General features: G+C 40.9%; 3 protein-coding genes across 5 annotated transcripts in view; 2 read left to right on the forward strand and 1 right to left on the reverse strand.

The window, feature by feature from the left end:
- LOC111851986 (putative transcription factor p65 homolog) overlaps positions 1–10,568 on the forward strand; it is a 28,479-nt gene extending 17,911 nt beyond the window's left edge. The window contains exons 7-11 of the mRNA XM_023827407.2: positions 214–318; positions 894–1,109; positions 1,261–1,338; positions 1,653–1,739; positions 5,473–10,568. Of these exons, the coding sequence (XP_023683175.1) occupies positions 214–318; positions 894–1,109; positions 1,261–1,338; positions 1,653–1,739; positions 5,473–6,329 (1,343 nt within the window). The 3' untranslated portion in view covers positions 6,330–10,568. The remainder of the gene's footprint in view (positions 1–213; positions 319–893; positions 1,110–1,260; positions 1,339–1,652; positions 1,740–5,472) is intronic.
- Positions 10,569–10,917: 349 nt separating this feature from the next.
- c10h11orf68 (chromosome 10 C11orf68 homolog) lies at positions 10,918–12,725 on the reverse strand. Its single transcript, XM_023827400.2, has 2 exons — positions 12,614–12,725; positions 10,918–11,957 (listed from the first exon to the last, which is right to left on the reverse strand). Exon 2 carries the CDS (start codon positions 11,911–11,913, stop codon positions 11,170–11,172), a length of 744 nt encoding a protein of 247 aa, XP_023683168.1. The 5' UTR covers positions 11,914–11,957; positions 12,614–12,725; the 3' UTR covers positions 10,918–11,169.
- On the forward strand, positions 12,709–24,008 carry LOC111851982 (uncharacterized). Of its 3 annotated transcripts, none has more exons than XM_072717160.1 (9): positions 12,709–12,999; positions 16,754–16,826; positions 17,296–17,389; positions 18,691–18,745; positions 18,979–19,136; positions 21,382–21,504; positions 21,677–21,767; positions 21,924–22,015; positions 22,092–24,008. In XM_072717160.1, exons 1-9 carry the CDS (start codon positions 12,724–12,726, stop codon positions 22,270–22,272), a joined length of 1,143 nt encoding a protein of 380 aa, XP_072573261.1. In that variant the 5' UTR covers positions 12,709–12,723; the 3' UTR covers positions 22,273–24,008. The 3 variants fall into 3 exon arrangements, with proteins under 3 accessions (XP_072573261.1, XP_023683166.2, XP_072573262.1); XM_072717161.1 differs by lacking the exon at positions 12,709–12,999 and adding an exon at positions 13,891–14,081; XM_023827398.2 differs by lacking the exons at positions 18,691–18,745; positions 18,979–19,136.
- Positions 24,009–25,386: the final 1,378 nt, after the last annotated feature.

The raw sequence follows: 25,386 nt of genomic DNA on the forward strand, positions 1-25,386 counted from the left end.
CACACGCTGAGCATAACGTCACGAAAGAGCGCTTGCCAAAAAAGTGTGCGATTGTAAAGTGTTTTTTTTTGTCTTGAAACAAGATGAGCTACATTGCTGGTTTACACAAGTCTAATGACTGTCACAAGCAGTCTGACACTGACAGTGTCTAGCTGGAAAGGTGGACAAGAAAAGATTTTTTTTCTTCGCTTTTTTGATCCTCCCTCCTCTTAGGAGCCCCTAACACAGCAGAGCTGAAGATTTGCCGAATTGATAGGAATGCTGGGAACTGTCGAGGCGGGGATGAAGTCTTCCTACTTTGTGATAAAGTTCAGAAAGGTCTGTCTGTGTATCACCTTTTGTTATGTATTATTGTTAAAAACTGAAATGCATAAGTTGTTAAATTCATGCCCCATTTGAAGACTGCACCCCAGATCTTTTCTGGGTCCTCATCAGATACACAGTATGTAATTTGTAGTATGATGTAATTAACTAACTAACTGGCTCATCAGTAGCAAGACTTATCTATGCACAGCAGCTGGTGTTTTCAATTTTGAAATGCAGATATTGGTCAAAAAGTACAGCTGAGCACTTAAGAAATCAGATGTGATTTAAATATTTAATAAAATGTATGACAAAATTCAAGTAACACGACAATGAATTCACGTCAATGAAACTAGATAGAATTACTAATTAATCAGTCATTTATGTCAATAGCTAAAACAAATATTGTATTAAGGACTAAGTCACCATAAAATTTATAAGATGGGTTTTTAGGATGTAAGTTCTTGATCTCTGTCAAGTTGTGTCCTGCAGTAAAGTCATGTCAGCAGTATGACTGGAAATGCTCTGAAATGTTGTATGGGCCCCAGCTCCACCACCTTCCTAAGTCCAGCTAAACTTTCACCCCCCAGAGGACATTGAAGTGCGATTCTTCAAAGACTCCTGGGAGGACAAGGGCTCTTTCTCTCAGGCCGATGTTCACCGGCAGGTGGCCATCGTCTTCCGTACCCCTCCCTACAGCAACCCCAATCTGGCCGAGCCTGTGCGGGTCCAGATCCAGCTGCGGCGCCCCTCTGACCGTGAGGTCAGCGAGCCTATGGACTTCCAGTACCTGCCTGTGGAGCCAGGTGATGGTCGCCGACACTCACAGAGGACACTCACAGAGGACACTCACAGAGGACATCCATAACGGACACACAGTTTGACATTATAAAGAACATCTCACTGTATAGACATCGAAATCTTGACTGATGTAGTGATATTTTATGTTTCATGCAGATGAGTACAGGGTGATGGAGAAAAGAAAACGCACAGAAGGAATGTTTCAGAATTTGAAGTTGGGCAACGTTGTGTCTGGTGCGTAATTCCCTTTAAAATAACCTGTATTATTCTAATGCTATATTAAAATGCAACTAATGTAGTGTATTAGTGTACTGTATGTATACATTGTGTAGAATGTGCCATTTAAAAAGCTGAGGTACTTTACGAAATTTACGAAATATTTAAGAATGTCATATATTAAAATATTTTTACATTAACATATAAAATTTGGTAGTTATCTTGTATGTGAACGGGCAGTGACAGTCATTTCCAAGCAGGTAGCGTATGATGAATGCTGGCAGCAGGGTAGCTGCAGTCACATGACTCATCTTAATATGTGTGGCCGGTAGGACCCACTGCCGGAGAAAGGAGGGCCATCAACATTGCCAGAAGAACAGTGACGTCCAAGCCACATCTGTCCTCCAGGGGGCAGCCAGGTACCGTGCCCTCCTCCATAACTCCGTCACCCTGCAGCACCTAAATAGTACATAAATGCCAAGCCTAGAAAGGCTCATGAGTGCCTATAAAATGTAGTGCAAGACCAGAATGAGCAGAATGATTGTATTGGCCAAAACCTAACAGTACATGAGCCCTTCCTTACACCTTAAGTGCCAGATATTGAATGTGGAATGTATGTCTGTCAGAATTTGCCATGGCAGTTTCCTGGAATTTGCTAGTATGAATACTATGTAACTAGTCATAATAACTTACCTGATCACTTCATCTTCTAACTGCTTATGTTGATTAGGGCCAAAAGGTTCAAACATATTACAGTGGTACCTCAGTTCTCGAACTCATTATAACTCAAATTTCTTAAAAGTCGAACAAACCTATTTGAAAAAAAATTACCTAGAACTCACTCTGAATCTAACCTAAGATAATTCCAACCTAAGATAACTTGTACACGCGGGGAAATTAGTCACGCGGCACGTCTCTCAGCGGAAACATAGGCTAATGCTTCAGTCTAAGCCTCGCATTCGCTGTGATAGCACCGTGCATGTTTACACTAGCTGAATACATATATTTAGACAGTAAAAATACATTTAGACAATGATAGACAGTAACAGTAATTATTATTATATAATAAAATACATTTAAAAATAAAGATTTCTTATTGATTATTTTAATATTAATAATAACCATTAATACCTTTAATTATAATAATATTGTCGTGCCGAGCGGGGACGGAGACAAAGGCACAGACGTCAGGGTATCGGGGAATATGGGGTTTAATTACAGGTAAGGCAGGCAAAACGCAGACGGACAATACAATGACCGGACTGGGGAAACAAACTGAAATGCGGACGAAATACAGAGGGCTAATGAAAACAGCTGATCACACGGGGATTCCACACGGGGTTAACTGTGCTTTTCATGCAGTGGCGCCTAGACTTTGGAATAGCCTTCCATCAGCATTGTGTGCTGCTGAGTCAGCTGAAGCATTTAAAAATCAATTAAAGACATTTTTTTTTAGGCAAGCATTTGAGGTGTGCTGAGGATAGTTAGGGTTTTTTTTTTTCTTTTCTTATACTTGAGCTTTTACCGTCCGTGCTGTGTATGTATGTTCTTACTTGTGTGTCATAATGTCAAACTATGTGAAATCGTATATTATATTGTATGTGAAGCGCTTTGTGACTTTTTGTCTGTGAAAGGCGCTATATAAATAAACTTACTTACTTACTTACTTAACGAGGGGGCGTGGCACACGGAAGGAGCAGGCGATCGGGGCAGGACACATTGTTTTGTTTTTTTTTACTTTACACATTGTTTGGATACATTTATTTCCTTACTTTACAAATTACTGTTTTGATAAATGTGCTTAGATGTGTTTAGTACAGTATATGCTCTTCTTGTTTTATCCAGTTCATTTTGTTTTTAAATGCTAAAAAAAAACATATTTAGATGTGATTTTTTGGGGCCGGGAACCAATTAATTGGTTTTCCATTATTTCTTATGCGGAAAATTTGATCACAACTCAAACTTTTTAGGATTCGATCCGGAGTTCTGAACGAATTAAATTCGAGTTCTGAGGTACCACTGTATTTTTAGAGGTGCACCAGTGCCACTTATTCAGTACCAATACAAGCCCGATACCTGAACAGAGGGTATCAGCTGATATAAGTACTAATCCGATACTTGAACAGAGGGTATCAGCTGATATAAGTACTAATCTGATACCTGACCTCTTTTTAAACTAGTAAATAAAAATGGAAAAAAAAGTATGCCAAAAAAAGCTTTGTTGATTGGGCTACTCAAAAAATGCATAACATACAAACGAGGTGGAACAGATTTAAGCATTTTTTGAAGCATTTGTAGTTCAATTTCAGTATCTTCCAAGCAAGTATATGCAAGTGGCGAATGCCCTGCGATTTGCATGTTCTCCTGCTGTCGTCGTGGCATTTCCTCCAGGTACTCTCATAGTCCAAGAAACTGGAAATGTGAAGGGTGTGTGAGTGAAGGGTGTGTGAGTCTTGTGATGGGTTGGCACCCCATCTTGGGTTGTTCCCTGCCTTGCACCCATTGCCTCCGGGATAGGCTCCAGACCCTCCGCGACCCTGAACAGGGTTACAGAAAATGGATGGATAGATGGCAACAACATCACTTACACTGCATTAGAATAGCAGCCCCTCGTGTGTCACAAGCTGCAGCGAGAGCACAAAATAACCCAAGCTAGTGACTCCCATATCATCCATTGCTATTTTCATATTACTTGCGTTGTCTCACACAATTGTGTGCGCTTTGTTTAGAGGGATTTTCCACTAAATGCTACTCCCCCCTCTTAAAACATTGTTTTTACAAAGATTGCAAATTGCTGTGCTATTAGGTGTTTCAAGTGTAAAATATGTTCAGATCGTCACTCTCTTATTAGATGTTCTTATACTCCTCAACTACTAAACAAGTAAGTGTCGGATGTGGATTGGTCACATACAGTTATGTAAAAAAATTAGGACACCCATTAAATATTTAGTACTTGATTAAGAAATATCAACATATCAATATTAAATCTTGTTTCAAATTATATTTGTAGATAAAGGTGATTTAATTGCATGACCGATTTGAAAAAACAAGAAACAGATTCACTTGTTTCACAAAAGAATTTAACTAAGATGCCAGTGCCTACTGAGGAAAAAGTTAGGACACCCTGTGCCCTAATAGCTAGTATTTCCCCCTTTGGCTGAAATAACTTCAATGAGACGTTTCTTATAACTATCTGTCAATCCCTGACATCAACTGGCAGAAAGTTTTCCCCCCACTCCAATGCAGAATTCCTTAAGCTGTGTGATGTTTGAAGGGTGCCTTGCATACACTTCCTCTTCAAATCACCACACAGCATCTCAATAGAATTCAGATCCGGGCTTTGACTTGACTATTCCAGAACTCTTTCTTGTAAGCCATTCCTTGGTAGATTTACTGGAATGTTTTGAGTCATTGTCATTTGCATGATCCACCCCAACTTCAGCTTCAACTTTTGGACAGATGATCTCACATTGTCCTGAAGCACCCTCTGATATGATGAAGAATTCATAGTAGATTCTATGATGGTGAGCTGGCCAGGTTCTGCTGCAGCAAAGCAGCCCCAAACCATGACATTTCCACCCCCATGCTTCACAGCTGGCATGAGGTTCTTTTGCTCAAAATATGTCTTTGGTTTACGCCAAACTCTGTTACTATGTCCAAATAAATCAATTTCAGGTTCATCTGTCCAAAGCGCATTGTTCCAAATGTCCCGGACTTTCTTTTTCTATTAAACATGAATATTCATGTTATAATATACCTTTGCGCTGTATAAAAACTGCTGTGATAACTACTCACATAGTATTTCCTTAGAAAGCTATTTTCCTGATTTATGATTCAGTAAATACAGAAGACCTTTTTATTATTCAATTCAATTCATTTTTACATAGCGCCTTTTACAAATCACCCAGGCGCTTTACATGGGTGTGTTGTGATATAGCATCATTAAGAGAACAATAGAGATTGTCCTTTCTCTCCTCTGTCAAACAGGCTTTTGTGTATGTAAACAGATTTTTAGGTTTTAAATTTTGAATTCAAATTATTTTTTATATGTTAAAGCAGTTTAATTTAATTGACTGAAGATTGTATTACTGTTGCATTGCTTTTATATTTAGATGCCCCAACAAAAGTGTGTAATTGTTTTGTCTTCCACAGTAAATCCAGTGGTTCCTAATGTCCCAGTTCAAGTGCAGGTCCAGGCCCAAGCACAAACACTGTTCAGCTCCCAGCCAGGGCATCTGTTCTCTGCTCAACCCAAAGCTGAGGCCACACCCTCCACTGAATCCTGGCAATTCCAGAACAATCTTCCCTTGGCATCTCAAAACAAGGCTGCCTCAGTGTCCAGCTTCTCCTCCCCTGCCCCAACTACAGACCCTGCTTCTGCACCCACCCAGAAGTACCACACTGTGAACCTTACCGACCTCTATGAGTTCAGCTTCACTGGCTTCTCCAATAGCCAGGAGTCGGCGCGTACCACTGCTTCTGTGACCAGGGGTGTAGACAGCTTGAGTGGATCAAGGGTATGGGGAGTGGCAGCTCCGACAGAACCCACCACCTCCTTCGGCATGCTGGCCCCGCAGTTTAGGGCAGATTCACAGCTGTGCCCAGAAGAGGACCTACCTGAATTTCCCAGCCTTACTGATGGCCAGGTGTCTAGCACACTGGACAGCATCAACACGGAGGACTTCCAGGCCATGCTGAGTCAGAGTGGACAGGCAGGGGATGTGGTAGGTTCCTGCATGGTGACCAACATGACACCCCCAAGAACCAGCTCCAGTGCCACTGACTCTTTGGCTAACCACAGTAGCTGCAGAAGCACTTGGATGAACTACCCTAGCAGCATAGTCACTCTCCTGGAGAACGAGGGTATGATGGATGGCCCCTCGGCCACAGTCAGCCTTTCAGGGCCCCAGGATGACCTGGCTGGCATGAGCTCAATGGATGAAGAGCATCTCATGTCCATGTTTAACAACGGAACCCCGGCATGCTTTATGTCAGGGCACCCGACCTAAACGTCCAGCTATCACGCCAAACTTCTAAGCACTTCAAACAGAGATGAAAGCGGAGGACTGGACAGACTACAGCAGGACATTCAACTTGGTCTTTTCTCTGCAAGCAGGCCCCACACTGTGCTGGAATGGGGGAGCAGAGTTTAGTATATTGATTAGTACAGATAAAGATGGCTGCAATATGTAGTCAGGGTTTTTTTTTTTACAGTGTATTAATGTAGTGCTCCATGTGAAGAACTGATTGTTAATTTGCATACAAACAGCTCTGGACAAAAACTAATCAGTTTTTATGTAGCATAGAAGCGAGCTACAGTTGTGAGTAATGTATCGATCCCTGCAATGTAGCTACATCCTTAAATGGCTGCACAACCCATCTGACCCCAAACTTCCTTTTAGCAGTGCTGGTTTGACATGGACTGAACATTTTACTTAACAGGATGTGTGCAGAGGTGGATAGTTCAGGTCCAGAAAGTGAATATCCAGACCAAGATTTTCAACCAACCAGTTGAGTACAGTCATAGGGTGCGTTCGACTTGGGCTTAGGTCTGTCTGCAGCTGACGGGACGTGGAGCACGATCTGCCTGCGGCTGCAGGGGTGGAGTATAAACTGACTGAAGCCAAGTCAGACAACTTCTACTCCTCGTAGTCTGCGAGACCTAACTGCTATGGCAGCACTGCCAAGGGTATACATAAATCTATGCAAATATCACCTGCATGCACATTCCTTCTTTCACAGTAACCAACTCCTGATCTAAACTGTTAGCAGTGGAAAAAAAATATACTATTGTGTATAGTGGCCCTGTGTAAAAAGACAGCTGCCAGGAAAAAGATCAAATACATAAGAACATAAGAACTATACAAACGAGAGGAGGCCATTCGGCCCATCGAGCTCGCTTGGGGAGAACTTAACTAATAGCTCAGAGTTGTTAAAATCTTATCTAGCTCTGATTTAAAGAAACCCAAGGATTCAGCTTGCACTACGTTATCAGGAAGACTATTCCATACTCTGACTACACGCTGTGTAAAGAAGTGCTTCCTTAAATCCAGTTTGAAATGTTCTCCCGCTAATTTCCACCTTTGGCCACGAGTTCTTGTATTTGAACTAATGCTGAAGTAACTAACATTTATTTCAAGGATTCATAGTTTTTATTGTCATGTACTGAGTACAATGGAATTCTTACTTGAATGCCTTCTTCACAGACTAGATGATTTAACAAATAAAACAGCGCAACATTACATTAACTAACAATAAACAACTAACTCACATGTTTTTTATGTCATTTATTTAAACTTAATTTTACCAGGTAAATTAACTCAAAAACAGTTCTCACTGCTTTACATGCTTTTCGAGAAAAATAGCAGATAACACATCGGAACTGCCTAGGAAACGTCATGCGTGTGACTAAAATCTTCAGCCAATAAGGGCAAAGTTACGTCATCACGGAGGCGGTTCCAGTTTGTGCAGCCGGCTGAGAGGTGCTGCACCATCTGTCTTAAGTCGTCTTGCTCTCGTGAGGTTTTTATACCATGTGAATTAGTGACGCGTGGTGACATTTTGCAGCGCCGGCTGAAGTTGGACAAAAACATCTAACCATGATGCATTGCATCAGGACCAAAATGCATTGCTTTAAGCCAGCGCTGTAAGCGGCTGCATGAAGTTGAACGCACCCATAATCACAGAGTACTCAACTGGTTGGTTGAAACAAAATCTTGGTCTGGATTTTTACTTTCTGGACCTGAACTATCCACCTCTGGAGGTGTGCCACTGATCAGCCTTCAGTGTTTAGTGATAGTTATGATAAGCCCAGGACATAGGGCAGGGTACATCATCAATTGGATAAGCAATCACTGATTTCATGTATGAACACTGGTTTAGTGTTACTCAATGACCTGAAGAACATCTTTGGATGGCTGCAGGAGAGGAAATGCACATCTCCAGTGTGAGGACAAGCAAGTTCCACACCACTGAACTTGACTACAACTTTGTACCTGTAGGTGATGATGCTCATCATTTATTAAAATTTTACATATAATTTTGAGTGAAAAGAAAAAAACATGCATGTCTCAAATAAATCTTCAAGTTATTTCACTATAAAAAGTCTTGGAAATCCAGCAACCTCTGCTTTCAACCACAGGTATTTTTCTATTACTAAATATGTTTATATGGCCTGGATGTGCCTCCATAAGGGATGTGTCCCCTTTAGGGGTGTGATTGTTTTACCAGCTGCACCATGAATTTATAGACACATATAAAAATCTGAAAATGATAACTTTCTACTAACTACACATTCTACTAACAGTATAATGAGTTTCCCCAGCATGTCTGCCTGAGTCAGTCATTTTTGAAGGAAGCTGACTGGGGATGAGTCAGGTTTGCACTTTGACATTAGCTGATACATATCAGTCTTCAATTCTAAAGTACAGGCAGTCCCCAGGTTATGAATATGATCCGTTCCTAATTCTGTCTTTAAATCGAATTTGTAAGTCGGAACAGGTACATATGGTTCTTATTTAGCATCAGTTAATCAAATGTTTGTCTTAGTATATAGTATTTTACCTTTCTATGCATATACAACACTTATACACTTGCAATACACTAAAACATCTTAAAACTAATACAGTGCATTAATACTACTACTAATTTTTTTTTTTTTTTTTTAATATTCCCTCCTCCACCCCCCCTCTGCGGGGGACTACTTTATCTGTATCTATTTATTTATTTATTAATTTATTTTATTTTTATTATTATTTATTAATTTATTTTTTATTTTATTTTATATTTTTATTTACTTCCTCAAAAGAAGGAGAGGGAGGGGGGGGACAAAGGAGAAGGAGGGAAGAGAGAGAGAGGGAGCGAGAGGAATGGAAAGAAAACAGAAAAAAAAACAAAAGAGAAAAAAAAAAAAACAAAAACAAAAAACAAGAAAAAAACAAAACAGATAATCTGCTTCCATGTCTGCTGAAAAGAGAAAGACAACATACAACATCTGTACTAATCACAACGACCATCAAACGTTAAATGTTGTTGAACAGCACACACAACCAGCCTTACAACCCATGTTTGTTATTATGAACCATTACATTTAACTTGAATTTTTAATCTAAAGGCTTCATGGCAGTCTGTTCATAAGTACGAGCTATCTGTAAGTTGGACATTCTTAACCTGGGGACTGCCTGTCGGTGCTAGAGGTTAAATATCTCATAGTGGGGAACCTCAAAAGGGTGAGATTTCCCTCTGCTTTGAGACATGGAAATTAACCAACCATATCAGTGAATATCCTGGCCAGTTTCTAGAGGCAGAAGTAAAGGTAGTAGATATACTGACTTCTTTAATAGCTGTATAATTATGCAGTATTTCTATATGTGGATCACTTTACAAGAACAAGCATTTCATTCTGATGGCTTTTGTTAATCACTCCAGATTTTTTAAGACCATAGGTTGTAATCCTGGAAAAATATCAGCAATTATTAATTGTAACTCAAAGGCTGTTACCTCAAGATTTTTAGTTATTTTTCTCAACACTTGGTAAACTTTTTTTTTTACTTTACAAATCTATATTAAAATATGTATGTATAAAGGGAAATGCTGCACTGAGCAATGTTTATTCTAAACATAGTTAGGTGTAGTGTATCGTGAAAACCATTGGGCATGCTTGGCATATAGAAATTACCAAAAGAGATATTGGAATTGTTTGTGAGGTCCAAAGCTTTGGACCTGTATCATAGATTCATCTTATAAGTAGGTCTGATCTGCTGTCATGCAAACCAAGAAAACAGAATGCTTTGTAGAGAGTCTCCTTCAGCTCAGTAACATGCCCTTATAGCAGTGGTATTCAAACTTTTTTTTGACAGAGCCCCTTTACGATTGATATTAGTCCTGATTCCCCACACACAAAACATACTCCAAATACGCATCATCATATTTTCTGTTTCTACTTGTTTTAGATTGCTTTGCAATCACATTTTCTTTATCATTACTAGCAGGTAGAAATATCTCCATGGTTTCTCCCAGTGTGCGAGCATTAACTGAACTACTTTCCCTACCATAAACTTTCATTACATTACTTGCCATAACAGTTTGAAGTATTCTGTATATGGTGCGTGTCTTTTATACATTTTAATAGTTTTAATTTGTTAGCATCATATAATGTGTACAGGCATATAATGTTCACATTGTTAATATCATGGCTCAACTCCCCCAGTTTTTTTCCCCCCCGCAATTCCTTTGCATTTCATACAGAGGAGGCACGTCACACTGTTTGAATACCTCAGCCTTACAGTAAACTGTGAGCCTTTCCTTAAGATCAGCAGCTCAGTTTTAGTCATATGGAGGTAAATGGCAGATGACAGTAAAAATGAGATTTAAGGATCATACTCGAATCACAGCAAGGCACCTACCCTTTTATGAAAGCCAGCATTAAAACTCTATGTATAAAGGTGTAAAATACCAAGAGGCAATTTAAACATGCATGATAATCCAAATAAAAATCTTCACCTACCCGCACTACTAACTCGTAAAACATAGTTAATGTTTTCCTGTTAAGTATTTTCCATAAAGCAACTGAAAATAAGTGAAAGAAAGAATTCACCATTTGAAAATTTTGAACATCTTTATGAATAAGAGAAAGCAAACAAATTTTGATTCACTTATCAAGCTGCTGCCACTCACAATAATGTATCCCTACCCCTTCACAAAATGATGAAAGCAGCTGCACCTCCCCCCAAAAAAAGAAAATCAGTAAATCTACATACTGAAATACTGAAGCCCTAATTTACTATAAACATAACATAAGTTCTGTTATATTTTTTCATAGGTCATAGTATCCAATGTCTGTGACTGCCATCATGAGACCACCAAACCTGTGACTTTGTTCACAATATGGGAGCGACGTGGAACACACTCCAGGTCAAACTTGCTCTCATAAATGGTGGGGCACATGTTCCAGCAGTTATTGCGGTAGATGCCCAGGTAGGTGTAAACATCAGGCTTGTAGGACAGCAGGCATTTCACACCTGTCGCCCGTATTTCCGCATCTAGTCTCATGACCTGGTCCTCATCCGTGAAGGTCTGATTGTAGACACAGATGACGTGCTTGCTGTCAGATTTAGGCATGCGTGGGCTCACCTTGGCCGCTGAGATCTTTCCATCCACAGTAGCTCTGGCTATCCCTTCCCAAGCATGATCCACCTTGAAGCCCGTGTCCAGGTGCATAAGCCATTTTCCAGAGAGCACACCGTGATTTAGAGCCAGCTCCTTTACTGACGGAAAGCCAACTGGCCGCCCGCTGGCCAGCAACTTCTCCCAGGACTCCTGGAGCCCAGTAACATCACGATTGCTGGGACTGTGGTTTGGGCTGTACACTGCGATCCATCCTACAGGGCAAGGGTTTTCCCTATCTTCTCCAAAGCGGCTGACCTGTGAGGGCTGGTTTGATTCAAGCCACTGCTCAAACTCAGCCCGAGGAGTCTTGCGGGCATCGAACACTATCCAGGGGTCCATGTCAGCCGCCATGGATTCTGCTGCTAGGGCATCTGCAGACATGGCTTCTGGGTTCTCTGTGTCACCCTCTCCAAAGACTTCTTCCATTTTTATGATGGCTCACTGTTTCCCCCTAGCTGAAAAGTTAAGTGCTGCAGGGGTGCAGAAAACATAATCAATCACCAAATAGCAATGAATGCTATTTGATAGAGCTGACTGATAAGTGTTCTAGCTATATTCCACCATGTCCCAGTTACCATTGCGAAGATAAGATTACTGGTGTCATTTAATATTTTTACACAGTCAACTGTTGATTGATGTCTTTAATCAGTTCGGGTTTTTGTAGTCATAAAGCATACACTGGTGTGCTAGGACATGATCTTAAAACGGGCACTTGCTTATTTATCAGCAAGATAATGACATGGACTAGTAGCAGGAAGCACTTGGTTCACCTCGGAACCGCCGCAGTAAAATATCCGACAGATCATTGTGGCGACGCGAACTTTGATACTTCCTACAACAGTCCGAAAACATGTAGTTACGGTGTCTTTGGTGCTGCCCATCCCTGACTATGCCCATTGCCGATCCAGTCCAGGACGACCTTAGTATATGGATGAATATGTGAATACTATTACGCACGTTCCACGTCCGGTTACCGAGCTCCACGTCAAATACAACGTAGTTAACCACTACTTGTACATTACTCAAGAGCCTCCCCAGGCATATCTACACAAAGTCCGAATATCTAATTAAAATGAAGCAGTCGTACTCAGCAGAAAATGTTAGAGTTTTATGTAACTATACTCACGAAGAGTGCGTAGCCTTCCCTTCCCACAAACAGGGATACAACGACGGTTTATTTAAACCATACCACAATACGATAAGCGAACACGCACAAAACCGTAAAGCTTCGATTAAATGCGCAATCCTGTACGTCCTAGCGCTCGGGTCTACCGTAAAACGCCGACGAACTGCTTGCCCGGTCTCGTTCAGCACAAGCTTTACCGATACGGACACTGGTTGCAAAATGCAGGCGGCGGGACCCGACAGACTCCTCCAGATTCCAGGAACGCTGAGTGGGAACGTGTGAACACATACGACGAAATTAAATATAGGTTCAAGCTTCTAAAAAATATAACGATCAAACGGAACATGCCTAGCAAAAAGAAGAAATATAACTCCAGGTTCCCCCCGGTGAGTACATTTCAGCAGTAACCCAAAGGGACCTTGGAGGAGCGCGCGTCAGGCTGAGCTAGGAGTTGCGGCCTAGCAGCCGAGCCGTGCCGAGCTGAGTCGAGCCCTTTGTTTGACAGCTAGGCCTATATCGCTCTGACTGCGCGTCAATCCAACTTTACATCGGTACCTTTGTAAGTGTCACATATTTAACGATAAGTTGCGGAGTGAGCACTGTATTAGGGTTACTGCCTGTGTTACTTGGTATATCGAGACTACGTATAACTAATTAAAAATATTTGATAATTTGTTGGTGGTTGGATGGTTCGCTCATCATGAACAGGATTTGTACCGAAAAAGACACACATGGGTGCCAGATTTGTACAGCTACTCGTGTTGAATAGACATCTGTCTTCTTTAACATTATTACTTTTTCAAAAATAACTTTCTAGTTTAATTTGGGTCAGTATTTCAAAACTAGAAATAGTGACGTGAGAGCACAGAATCGTAACGAGAGCAGTCAACTTTATTGTCGCTGTGAACGTGTACAACGAAATGAGGTAGAAGGCTCTCCTCGTGCAAGCATCACACATAATAATAATAATAATAATAATAATAATAATGGCTCATAGCACTACAAGCTTTTGACCCCTAATAATAGTAGCATATTTATTATTTGCAAATAGTGCAACAGTTGGTTTCTGGCCGCGGCCAGTTACATCACAATCAGATAGGAGGGGGAGCCTTACCAAGTACAGAGCTCACCCCGGGGGTGGGGGGATCCTGAATACATGGGCGTAAATCCCGGGGGGGACGGAGGGGACATGTCCCCCCCTATCCGAGGGTTGTCCCCCCAAAAAAATTATATAAAAAAAAAAATCGCACTATCTATTGTGAAAAATATATGTATGTATACCTAAAATAATTCTGTAAGTAGAAAAAAAAACAAACGCAAAAAATGCATTTAGAAACAGTTGAGTTTCCCCTCCCCTTCCTCACAGTGGTTTGGCCAACTGCCTGCTTTACCAGGTCATCTCACCTACTCTACACACACGAATCAGGTGTGTGGCCACTGGCTGCGGCTCAATTAATGTTGAACTCCAGTAAGTAGGGTATTTTATTCACTTTAAATAAAGCGATTCTCTTTAATGTAGTTGATGCAGACTCATTCATAAATTAGTTGCGGCAAAAATGCTGATTACCGATGTAATTTTCCACGAATCTGCTATATTAGCGATTAAAATATTACTTATCTAGTTAACGTTAGCTTGTTTACAATAGCTTGTTGCATAGTGCACTGCAACTAACACGCCAAAGCCGTTTCCCATGCATTGTTTTATTTGTGACGACTTGGCATAATGTTAACTTAACATTAACGGCCACAATTAGCATATTGTTTAGCCGTGCATTTTCTAAATGAGCACTGACTGTGCTACGTCCGAACTGACCCCACTGTATTTTTTTTGTATAATCAATATCTATTATGCATTTAAACAGTCATTTTATTGTATGTTGATGGCTTGACTGTAAACAACATAACAAACAATGCAATAAATAGTTTTGAAGAAAAATCTGCTTTGTCATTGAACCTGAGAAAAACTTTGAAAATAACCATAATGACGCAGTCTCCATGCTACAATAATAATGATAGAAGCAGTTTTTCATTGTGGGGACATATCTTTATAAGTACAATTTGACTGTATTATTTGTGTCCCCTTCAAAAATTGCTCATGAGAAATTTTATATTTATTGTCCCCCCTACTGTTAAATGAAATTTACGCCGTTGCCTGAATAAGCCATTCTGTACATTAGTTTATTAGTTATCATATGCATTTATGGTCGCAGTCTCCTAGATGCAGTATATGTTACTAAGTTCATTTGTCGGCATGTCGTGTTGCCACTGCATAGCAATACAAAATAAAGTTTAAAAGTTATTTTTATTTGATATGGGTATTGCAATTGCATGTAAATTAAACTTAAAAATCTATCAAAATTGATCGGTCTGAGTGGTGCACCGCACACCTTTTTAATGAATCAACTTTTTCTTTTCAAAGAACCGGTCCAACAACACGTGGCTGCGACTTTTTCGTTACAAAACTGCAACAGCAACTAGCAACAGCAACTACCGTCCACATTAGTTCATACCTGTCACATCAAGTTATATCGAGTTATTCACGGATTGCTTAATTCTTACACGTTTTACTTGTTGCAGAGTCAAACTGGTAAACAGAGTTGGAAAAAACTCTCACCAGAAGTAACTACTGGCTCTGAAATGTTGCTATAAAAAAAAGTTGCTAGTCCCGTCCTCTGTATTCTTACAGGTTGTATATATTTTGTCTGTTTGTTGGTCTTGTTGAAGCAGTCGGGGTGGGGATGGTGTACGGCTACTTTTTGTTTTTTCTTTTTTTATTAGGCTATTGTTAACTATTCACTGATGGACTGACCGCTTTGCGCGGAGGAGCTCTCTGACTTATTTCCCCACACTTCATGGATAGTGCGCGTCCCGATAAACTTAATTCCGTCTGATTTTACGGTCATTTTAATTTACGAGTGCCACGGCACTGACCAAAAATAGTCGCTAGGTAAGATTTTTAGTTGCTATGACAATGTGTGATTTGGACTAAATATACATGATATACACACAAATAGAACTATTAATATTCATATTCACATATATACACGTTTCATGAAAGGAGTTTGGTAGGGTGCAAGTTGGGAGCGTTCATGTTACGTGAGTCATGTGTGGAAGTTGAGCATACGCACATCTTGGGGGAAGCTGTTTTCCAGTCTGATGGCCCGGCAGTGCATTCTCCTATAGCATGGTCTAGATGGCAGGAGGCAAAGAGATGGTGACTGAGGTGTATGATGTCCATGGACATCCGCTGTGCCCTCTTCAGACCGCTGATGTCTGGGAGCACTGTGCTGATAAGGTACTCAGAGATTTTATCACAAGCTGCATAGCCTTGCTGTTGCCTGCTGTACAGCTGTTGTGCCAGACCGCTCTCTGTTCCTGCTTTGTAGAATTTTGCCAGAATATGGTATGGGAATTTGGCTCACGTTATTTTTCTTAAGAAATACAAGCACTGCTGGGTTTTATTTGTGACGGCAGAAGTGTAGGTGGTCCCTGTTAGGTCCTCTTTAATGTGTACCCCAAGAAACTTGAATCTGGTCACTCGTTCCACTTCTGCTCCATTTGTGTCTGAAGGACTATGTGCTTTCTTCTTTTTCCAGAAGTCAGTGATTATTTCTTTGGTCTTGTTCACCTTGAACATTCTCAAAGCACTATGGTGTTTGTCTTCCCACTTCCTGTCTGTAGGATGTGGTTACTTTGAAGCAGGTGGGGACTTTTTCCTGGGCAAGTGATATGTTGAAGATGTCTGTGAAGACCTCTGTTAGTTGGTCTGCACAGCATTGTAGTATTCAGCCAGGGATGGTTTCGGGTCCAGGGGCCTTGCGTGTTGACCCTTCATAGTGTCTTTCTCACCTTGAATGTTGGCAGTGAAAGCTTCTGGAGGGACAGGATGCTTGAGAGTGTGGACAGGAAACTTTGTTGAGGTGGTGTTCTTTTATAGGTGCACCATGTGGAAACCTGCCTGTTACATTCCTTTCTCCCCAACTTGAGTCCCATATAAGCAATTAGGAAAAACTGCAGATTGTTACGGATTTATCCATGTTGTGCACTTGGTGCACAGCTGGATGGCTAATATACATTACATAGTAACGATCGTGCGTATATTAACCGACGTTTAATTTATTCATCCTTCTACTATTTTAGGCAAGGATTAAGAAGATAATGCAGACGGATGAAGAAATAGGAAAAGTAGCAGCTGCTGTTCCTGTGATTATCTGTATCCTTTATGCACCTTCAAGTTTAATCTGTTATGATTTCATTCTGCCTCTCTTTTTTATCCATATTGGGCCATAACAAAGTCTGTAATGATAATATGGTTGATTACCCCTTGGGCTGAACACACTGAATGGTTGTAGCGTAGTGTGGGGCTTAGCTAATTGAATTTTATCCCTGCAAATCCAAAGTGGCCTTGGTATGTTCCCACTGTTACTCTGTGTTTAATCCACACGGCGTTCTTGTATATGTTAGGCCTAATTAACTATAATTTACCCTTAATTTTGATTAGTGAATGTTTGTAATCCTACCTAAATGAATAGTTAAAAGATCAATGTACGTCATGTACAGTGTTAGGGGACAAAAAGACACTTGATTGGAGATGAATAAGCAGGACTTTCACTGGTGATATTTTCAGTCATCTCCGCAAACAGTAGAAACTGTGGACAGTTTTCCTATCATTTAAATTTCAGCACGGGCCCTTGAACTCTTTCTGGAATCCCTCCTGACAAAAGCCTGTCAGGTCACACAGTCACGCAACGCCAAGACCATGACAATGTCACACTTGTAAGACTTGCTGCTTTTCAGGGAATGCACTTTTTATTGTTACTTGTATTCCCTGGACTGGGAAAACATGAGTTTGGGACCAATGTGCCCCCACCAGCAAAGTCACTTTCTTTTTAATGTGACAACTCAAAATCATTTGATCCAAGTATTAGAAGGATCTCTTTCAAACACTGCAGACACATTGTATGGGTAAAGATCTAAAACTGATGAAATTTTGAGAACTTCTGAGATAAAGTAAAAATAACCAGGCAGACAGCATAGATTTTGGTTTAAAAAATCATTAGGCTGATGTCATGGTTGCACTGAGTAGAAAAGCGTCCAGTTTGATAATATCATGCAGTCAGGTGCTTTTGTTACATATGGACCGCGAGTTAAGGTGTCCAAAAGGGAGGTATGTTGGAATATTTGTAGCATGTTGTTGCAGATTCTTGAGGTTTGGGCCATGTTGTGATGTTACATGACAGTGTTTCTGGTGCACAATGGACCATACAGTTTTAATGGTATTAGTATCACTATGGTTTGTAAAGTTACTTCCAACTGTTAGTTACCTCAGTACCATGAGGCAGGAACAGCTGGTACAGCTGAACCTTTTCCTGAATTTTATAGCAGTTTTTGAAACATTTTCCGCTGCACCTCACTGATAAAAAAATCAAATTATCTCATATATTCCAATTGATAATTGAAATTTAGTATTTAGTCCATTACGTGAAATAGCTTCTCTGTAATGCCTGCTCTTCTGTTTCAAATCTTAACCTTGGGATTCTGTGATGATTAAGTTTTATCAGGATCCACTCAATGATTAACTAAAAAATACTGTTCAAAGGGGGTGTAGCATTTCTTGTAACTTATCACTTGGCATAAACTGCAAGTTACAACATCATTATAGTTTAACCTACCTGACTAAATTATAATAGTTTATACCACAGCACTGTGAAATTCTTGAATCTGAAGGGTGTTTATAAATTTTCTATAACTGCACACATAGTGCCAGCCAGTGGATTTACAGTAGTAAATAAATGCATGATTATAATCTTCAATTTTGACTAGAGGTACATAACGGAAACTATAAAAGCAAAGAAATTGCTACAAGTCACTGAGACAACAATATAGTCGTGGCCAAAAATTTTGAGAATGACAAGTATTGGTTTTCACAAAGTCTGCTGCCTCAGTTTTTATGATGGCAATTAGCATAATGTCCAGAATGTTATGAAGAGTGATCAGATGAATTGCAATTAATTGCAAAGTCCCTCTAATGAACTAATGAACTTAATCCCAAAAAAACCATTTCCACTGCATTTCAGCCCTGCCACAAAAGGACCTGCCTACATCATTTCAGTGATTCTCTCGTTAACACAGGTGAGAGTGTTTACAAGGACAAGGCTGTAGGTCACTCTGTCATGCTGATTGAGTTAGAATAGCAGACTGGATGCTTTAAAAGGAGGATGGTGCTTGAAATCATTGCTCTTACTCTGTTAACCATGGTTACCTGCAAGGAAACATATGCAGTCATCATTGCTTTGCACAAAAAGGGCTCCACAGGCAAGGATATTGCTGCTAGTTAGATGACACTTAAATCAACCATTTATCAGATCATGAAGACCTTCAAGGAGAGAGGTTCAACTGTTATGAAGAAGGCTTCAGGACACCCAAGAAAGTCCAGCAAGTGCCAGGATCGTCTCCTAAAGTTGATTCAGCTGCAGGATCGGGGCACCACCAGTGCAGTTTGCCCAGGAATGGCAGCAGGCAGGTGTGAGTGCATCTGCACACTCAGTGAGGAGGAGACTTTTGGAGGATGGCCTAGTATCATGAGGGACACTAGGCCAAGAAAAACATCAGGGGCAGACTGATATTCTGCAAAAGTTACAGGGATTGGACTGCTGAGGACTGGGGTAAAGTCATTTTCTCTGATGAATCCCATTTATGATTGTTTGGGGCATCTAGAAAAAAGATTGTCTGGAGAAGAAAAGGTGATAGCTACCATCAGTCCTGTGTCATGCGAACAGTAAAGAATCCTGAGACCATTCATGTGTGGGGCTGCTTCTCAGCCAAGGGAGTGGGCTCACTCACAGTTTTGAAAATTGACTTTGCAATAAAAATTCTGACAGGAAGAATACATGTCTATTTCATTTTTAATTTAGGCAAATCTAATCATTTTAAGGGGGGTAATTCTAATCAAAGCAACATGCCTTATTGATACTGGCATATAGCAGCTCTGGTGTCATATTCTGTCAAGTTGCACAGTCCGCAATCAAAAGAGCTGGTGAAAGGAAGAGTGAGTGAAAGATAATTACAGTAAAATCTCCCAGTGTGGCAATGAAAGGTGATTGATTGGTTCTTGGTGAACTTTGACCACATCTATTGCCTGCAGAGTGGCTGCAATGTCTACAATGGGTGGGGCTAACACAATCAGAACCTGGTGTTTGTAATACAACCACATCCAGGGTCGGTAGGTCAGTATGTCCTGGGTGGCATTAAAATGGCTGGTCAATCTCTGCTTTTCTTACCACTTCTAACTCAGCACAGACCTTGTGAAAACCATCCAGTGCAGAGTTGGGTGTATCAGCTCTCGGCTAACTTTCCTTATATCACTTGAGGCTAAGATTCTTCTGCTACTCTTGTCTCCGAGTAAGTGCCGAGAGCTTATTGGTTTTGCTGCTTGGAGATCTTACATTATGAGTAGTAACAGAAGTTAGGTGGGGCCTGCACTTCCTCTTTTTAGCTCAGTAGTGATGCAGAGGCAGCTTCTGATTTATCGCATGGTGGAGCAAGGGATGCAGGTCCAGCAGTTATTGGGCGCTTTTCCACCGCACAAAGTACAGTACTTTCACTTTTCCATTGACTTCCGGTCGAGTACCAGCACCGAAAGTTCCAGTACCAAAAGCTGGGATACTTCTTTGGTACTTCGGTACTTTGGGGTGGGACTTGCAAATGTATTTGCTGTCGATTGGTTATGCAAATAGCCTGCCGCTGAAACACAAAATACAACCGCCATCTTTTGAAACACACAGCGAACAGCAAGAAACTAAATAAAAAGCAGTAGAAACAAAAATATAAAAAAGTAAAATGGAAGGATGGACAAACGAGGAAACACAGGCTTTAATCGCCATATGGTCGGATGAACAGATCCAGTGGGATTTGGATGGCACAACTCGAAATAAAAAAGTATTTGCCGTAATAGCAAGGCGCTTGGAAGAAATGGGGCACACGCGAAACACCGAACCATGCCGCTTGAAAATCAAAAAACTTAAGTAGGACTACAGGAAAGTGAAGGATCATAATAACATGTTTGAATTCAGTGAAAGAAATACCGCGTCGCGCTTTGTGATGATGTCAGTCAGGGGCGGTCACTGATGATGTCATTTGGCGCTGGTACCAGTTTTTACGCCAGTGGAAAACCGACACAAAAGAAGTACCATACTTTCAGTACTTTATGGAAGTAACGAAAGTACGGTACCTGGTGTGGTGGAAAAGTGCCCATTGTGCTGTGAAGGAGAGCACAAGACCTTGTCTTGCCCGTTTCACAGTCCATAGTCCAAAGTAATATTCCTTGAACCAGGGAAATGTTCCATATTGAAGGTAACAGTATACTTAAGTGTTGGGGACATGAAGCAACAAACTTGCATAAATATGAACAGACGAAACACAGGAGCAACTATAGAAGGCAGCCACTAGGATGGGTGAGGGCTCGTCTCTCTGAGGATTGGGAACTGCATCTTCTGAAATTTTGACTTTAGCAGTCCAGCTGGATGTCTGTTATAAAAACTGAGGAAACTTTCATTATTTTTTGGAGCATCCTGTTCAAATGAAATCTGTTAGTGTGCAATGTGAATAGTCTGCTAAAGAGAATAACTGACACCCACTGTATTGTCAGAACTTACCTTAACAGCCTTAACAAATAGCAGTTTAAATAATGCTTTATGTCAAAACATGACGTTCTACAGCTTGGCACTGGTGTGGTATCCCCAGAGTGCTGTGTCTACTCCTGTTTGCAGAAAGCAGTGTATCGAGCTGGAGCAGCAGTTTGACTTCCTCAAGGACTTGGTTGCAGCCATGCCAGATGTACAGGGAGACATGGAGGACAGCCACACAGAAGGGGGGGACAGGGTGTCCCGCAGGTGAGGCAGCGCTGGGGAGGCTAACTGGGCTAATCACCTGAAGGCAGATTCACGTTCCAGGAAGTGTTCTGCTGTTTTGTTGTTGACCAAGGAGCTTAATGGAGATTGTTGATGATGTGACTTTCTGTTGCTTTGGTGGGGGTGATATGAAGGTCCCTTTTCCCTTCTGTAGGGGTGGAAAGCCTGTTTCTGGCCGGAAGAATGGAGGTGTTAGCACCAAAGGCAAGGAGAAGAAACAGTCGGGAACGGAGTCCGAGCAAGAGGTGGGCATGAATCCTGTGGCTGATCTTGGTAATGATCCTGTATCACTCACTGGGATAAGAATGGCTGCAGAATGATTGGTAGGCATAGGTTGGATAGATGGGGCGAGATGGTTGTGATTGGTCAGAATAGAAACAGAATGTGTCTCTTTTCTCTAGGATGACTCAGAGGAAAGTGAGACAGAAGAGGATGAGGAAGAGGAAGGATCCCAGTCAAGCACAAACCTGCAAACTGCCTCCCATTTTAACAGGTGTGTTCATGTGAAGGAGCTGAGCCCCGGCTGGTGCTGCACCTGCTAACCCTCCTCTGCTTTCCCTTTTCTCCAGCTCCAGCGTTGGCCCCAATGCAGTGACTCAGTATGACCACATGAGGGCAGCTCAAGGCCTGGCTCTGCCCCTGGGGAACTTTACCCCCATGAACTCATCATTATTGCATGCTGTGCCCGTCCTGCCTGCATGCCACGGGAATGGTGATGATGATGATGATGATGAAGACTATGATTGCTAGCTGCCTCTGCCTCCTGTTCCTGTTTTATTGTGTTTGTTTTAATTATACTACACTAGGTTTTGTAAGGAGCCAGTACCCTGTAGAGTGAGAGCCCTACCGGCCGGGAGACAGCATGGCCCTGTCCTCTGTGCTGATGAATAATAGTTTCCATAGTATGTATTTTTATCATTTTTAAAAAATATATTTTATTGCTGAAAAATGGGTTTTACTTCCAGTTGGAATAGCCTGTGTAAAGCAGAAGGCCTGAGTCAAGAACCCCAAGGATTGGCTTGAGGTACCATCCGCCTTGATGGTTTGACTCACCTCAAGGATGTTGTGTCCCTCCAAGTTGACTGGAACATTAGAGTCCTTTAGCAGCTGATGCGATTCTGCAAGAGGCACTTGCTAAAAAGGTGTAAGGTTACGCTGTTTGTGAAAAGAATGCTGGGACAAGCTGTGACACATAGGTTAGCAGTGCAGGGACATTGAGGCACAAGTGAGAGAGTCCAGCTGAATCGATGATGAAGAGAGCAACCTGGGGTGGATGTGTGCAAAGTGGCCATACCAAAGAATGTTGTTCTGATTCTTATGTTGTTGAGGGTGGGACTGCAGATTATAAACTCTCTGTTATGAAGAGATGCCCTGCTGGTGCCCCCCTTCATGTCAGGTGGCCAGTTTGAACCCGTCTCAGTGCTGAAGGGTAGTATCAGTGATGGAGAATTTCTATGGTAGCGTGGTCCTAAGGTCCCCCTTCACCAGTGACCTCTGTCACTGTGTCTGTTTGGAAATCTGCGCTCCTGGGAGACGCATCAAATTCATTGTTTCAATAGAAAGGTTTTTTGATTATAATTACATTTACAAGAACAGTCACCTTTTTAAAAATTTGCCACCTGTTTTAGGTGGTGGCAGTTTATTGCGTATTTCGACAGGACTTATTTTTCTGTTTGTGCTACGGTGATCTTACATAGTGCAGTAACAGATAATCTGTTGGGAATTCGAAAGATGAAATGATGTGCATATGTCATGCATGTATTCTGGTATACTTTATCAATTAGTAGTAATACTGTGTAAGACTGTGTCCTCTCTCCCCTCGACTTCAGCATCACAGAGCCCTATCCTGCCCCTGGCCAGGCCTGCTAACTTATGCCCTTCCTGAGGTTTCAGGGCAGTAGAAGTTCTGACATGCCCGGGTCCATTAGCTGCTCTCCCTGACACTGTTGAGGTGGGGAATTAGGAGTTAAAGAGGGCAGCTTTCGCAACTTGTCACATTAACTCTTCACTGGGTTAATCTTCTGTTTCTTTTATGTGGTTTTAATATTTTTGGTTCGAGTGAGAAAGAGTTCCTCTCAAATAATATTCGTTTTTCTGCTTAAATGTTTAAAACAGAGAAAACAGATGTTAGATTTTAACTTTTTTGTAAGAGTGAAATAAAGAGATTATTTAAATATAAGTTTGGGATGTATGCACAAAGAAAATATTGATTTCAGCTAAATCTTTTTTTTTTTCCCCCCCAAGCTCAGAAATATGTTTCTACGAATTATCCATGTTACATGTGGTAGGGGAGAGCCTATGTAAGCTAACAATAACTCTGATATGAAAAGGTTGTGATTGTCGTTCATGTCCAAAGAATAACCCTGACTGGTTTGTATACTGTAAATTCATGCTGAAATCTGTAATTATAATTTTAATTGTAAATTAATATTTGTAGGAGCAGCTATGTTGCAGCTTTAATCTATTAAAAAAAACAATCAGGACTATCTGAGTGTGATAATGTCCTGATTTATAAGGGATATAATCACAAATGATCATTGATTTCCTTAAATTAGAAAGCCTATTCTTGAGGTCAATTTTGTGTGTTCCTGTTTAACAGAGAAAGTGTTATGTGATGGACTGTCATGACATGCCTTCCCCAACCCAGAAGAAAATGTCCTTAGCCTGTCATTTCAGCTTACTCTGTCTATGAGTTATCTAATGCCAGGAACCCTTGCTTAAGACTGTTGTCAATTTCTAATAGTGATGTGCATTTCAGCTCTGTTCAGTGAGTCAAGTCATTCAGCTGAACTCATAAGACATACATGGTATGAAGAAAAGCATTGGGACACATCTCTTAATCATTGATTTCAGCTGTTTCATTCAGACCCATTGCCACAGGTATATAAAATCAAGCACCTGGCTATGCAGTCAGGTTTACAAACATTTGTGAAAGAATGGGTCATTCTGATGAGCTCAGTGAATTCAGGCGTGGTAGGGTCATAGTATGCCACCTTTTAAATAAGTACGTTTGTAAAATCTGTTTCCTGCTAGGTATTCCATGGTCAACAGTTAAGTGTATTATTACAAAGCGGAAGCGTTTAGGAATGACAGAAACTCAACCACAAAGTGGCAGACTGCATAATGTAATTGAGCGGGTCACCAAGTGTGAGGGAGCATAGTGCGTAAAAGTCACCAACATTTTGTTGACTCAGTAACTACAGAGTTCCAAACTTCCTCTGGCATTAAACCCATAAAACACCTTTCAGATGAACTAGAATGGAGATTTTGAGGCCTTTGCGTCCAACATCAGTGCCTGACCTCACAAATGCTCTTCTGGATAAATGGGCAAAAATTCCCACAGACACACTCCAAAATCTTGTGGAAAGTCTTCCCAGAAGAGTGGCAGCTGTGATAACTGCAAAGGGGGGACCAATTATATACTGATGCCCATGGATTTCAAATGGGATCTCATAAAAGTTCCTGTACAGTATGTGCAGTAGCCAGGTGTCCCAAAACTGTTGTGCATATAGTGTAAATCAACACTCTTGTTTTTGGTTACAAATTCTATATTCTATTCAGCAAATTAACACACACATGTGCACACACACAATGTATATGTATTGAACAATAATGTACACAACATACTTGGGTCATAATTATAATAACAGATACAAACTAAAATTATTACCATAATTCCACTTATAACAGTGTTGCATTGATAAACACAAACTGCCTCACTACTGAGGGGCTGGTCCCATTTCTCCTCCCTGTAATAATTTGCCCTGTTTTTGAGAAGATCCTCTCAGTAGGAACTAATGTCGCCATGATGCAGTCTTCCTGACTGGCTACCATCTTAGCCATTTCCTCATCAAATGTGTTCTG

The sequence above is a fragment of the Paramormyrops kingsleyae genome, chromosome 10, assembly GCF_048594095.1.
Source record: "Paramormyrops kingsleyae isolate MSU_618 chromosome 10, PKINGS_0.4, whole genome shotgun sequence".
NCBI lineage: Eukaryota > Metazoa > Chordata > Actinopteri > Osteoglossiformes > Mormyridae > Paramormyrops > Paramormyrops kingsleyae.

Bases quoted from the DNA above. Each gene is read 5' to 3' on its own strand.
- c10h11orf68 (XM_023827400.2), bottom strand. From the start codon at position 11,913: ATGGAAGAAGTCTTTGGAGAGGGTGACACAGAGAACCCAGAAGCCATG.
- LOC111851982 (XM_072717160.1), top strand. From the start codon at position 12,724: ATGCGCAATCCTGTACGTCCTAGCGCTCGGGTCTACCGTAAAACGCCG. The intron at 17,390-18,690 runs GTAAGACTTGCT...ACTGCATTTCAG, and splicing joins ACCATGACAATGTCACACTT to CCCTGCCACAAAAGGACCTG. The intron at 21,505-21,676 runs GTGAGGCAGCGC...TCCCTTCTGTAG, and splicing joins GGGGACAGGGTGTCCCGCAG to GGGTGGAAAGCCTGTTTCTG.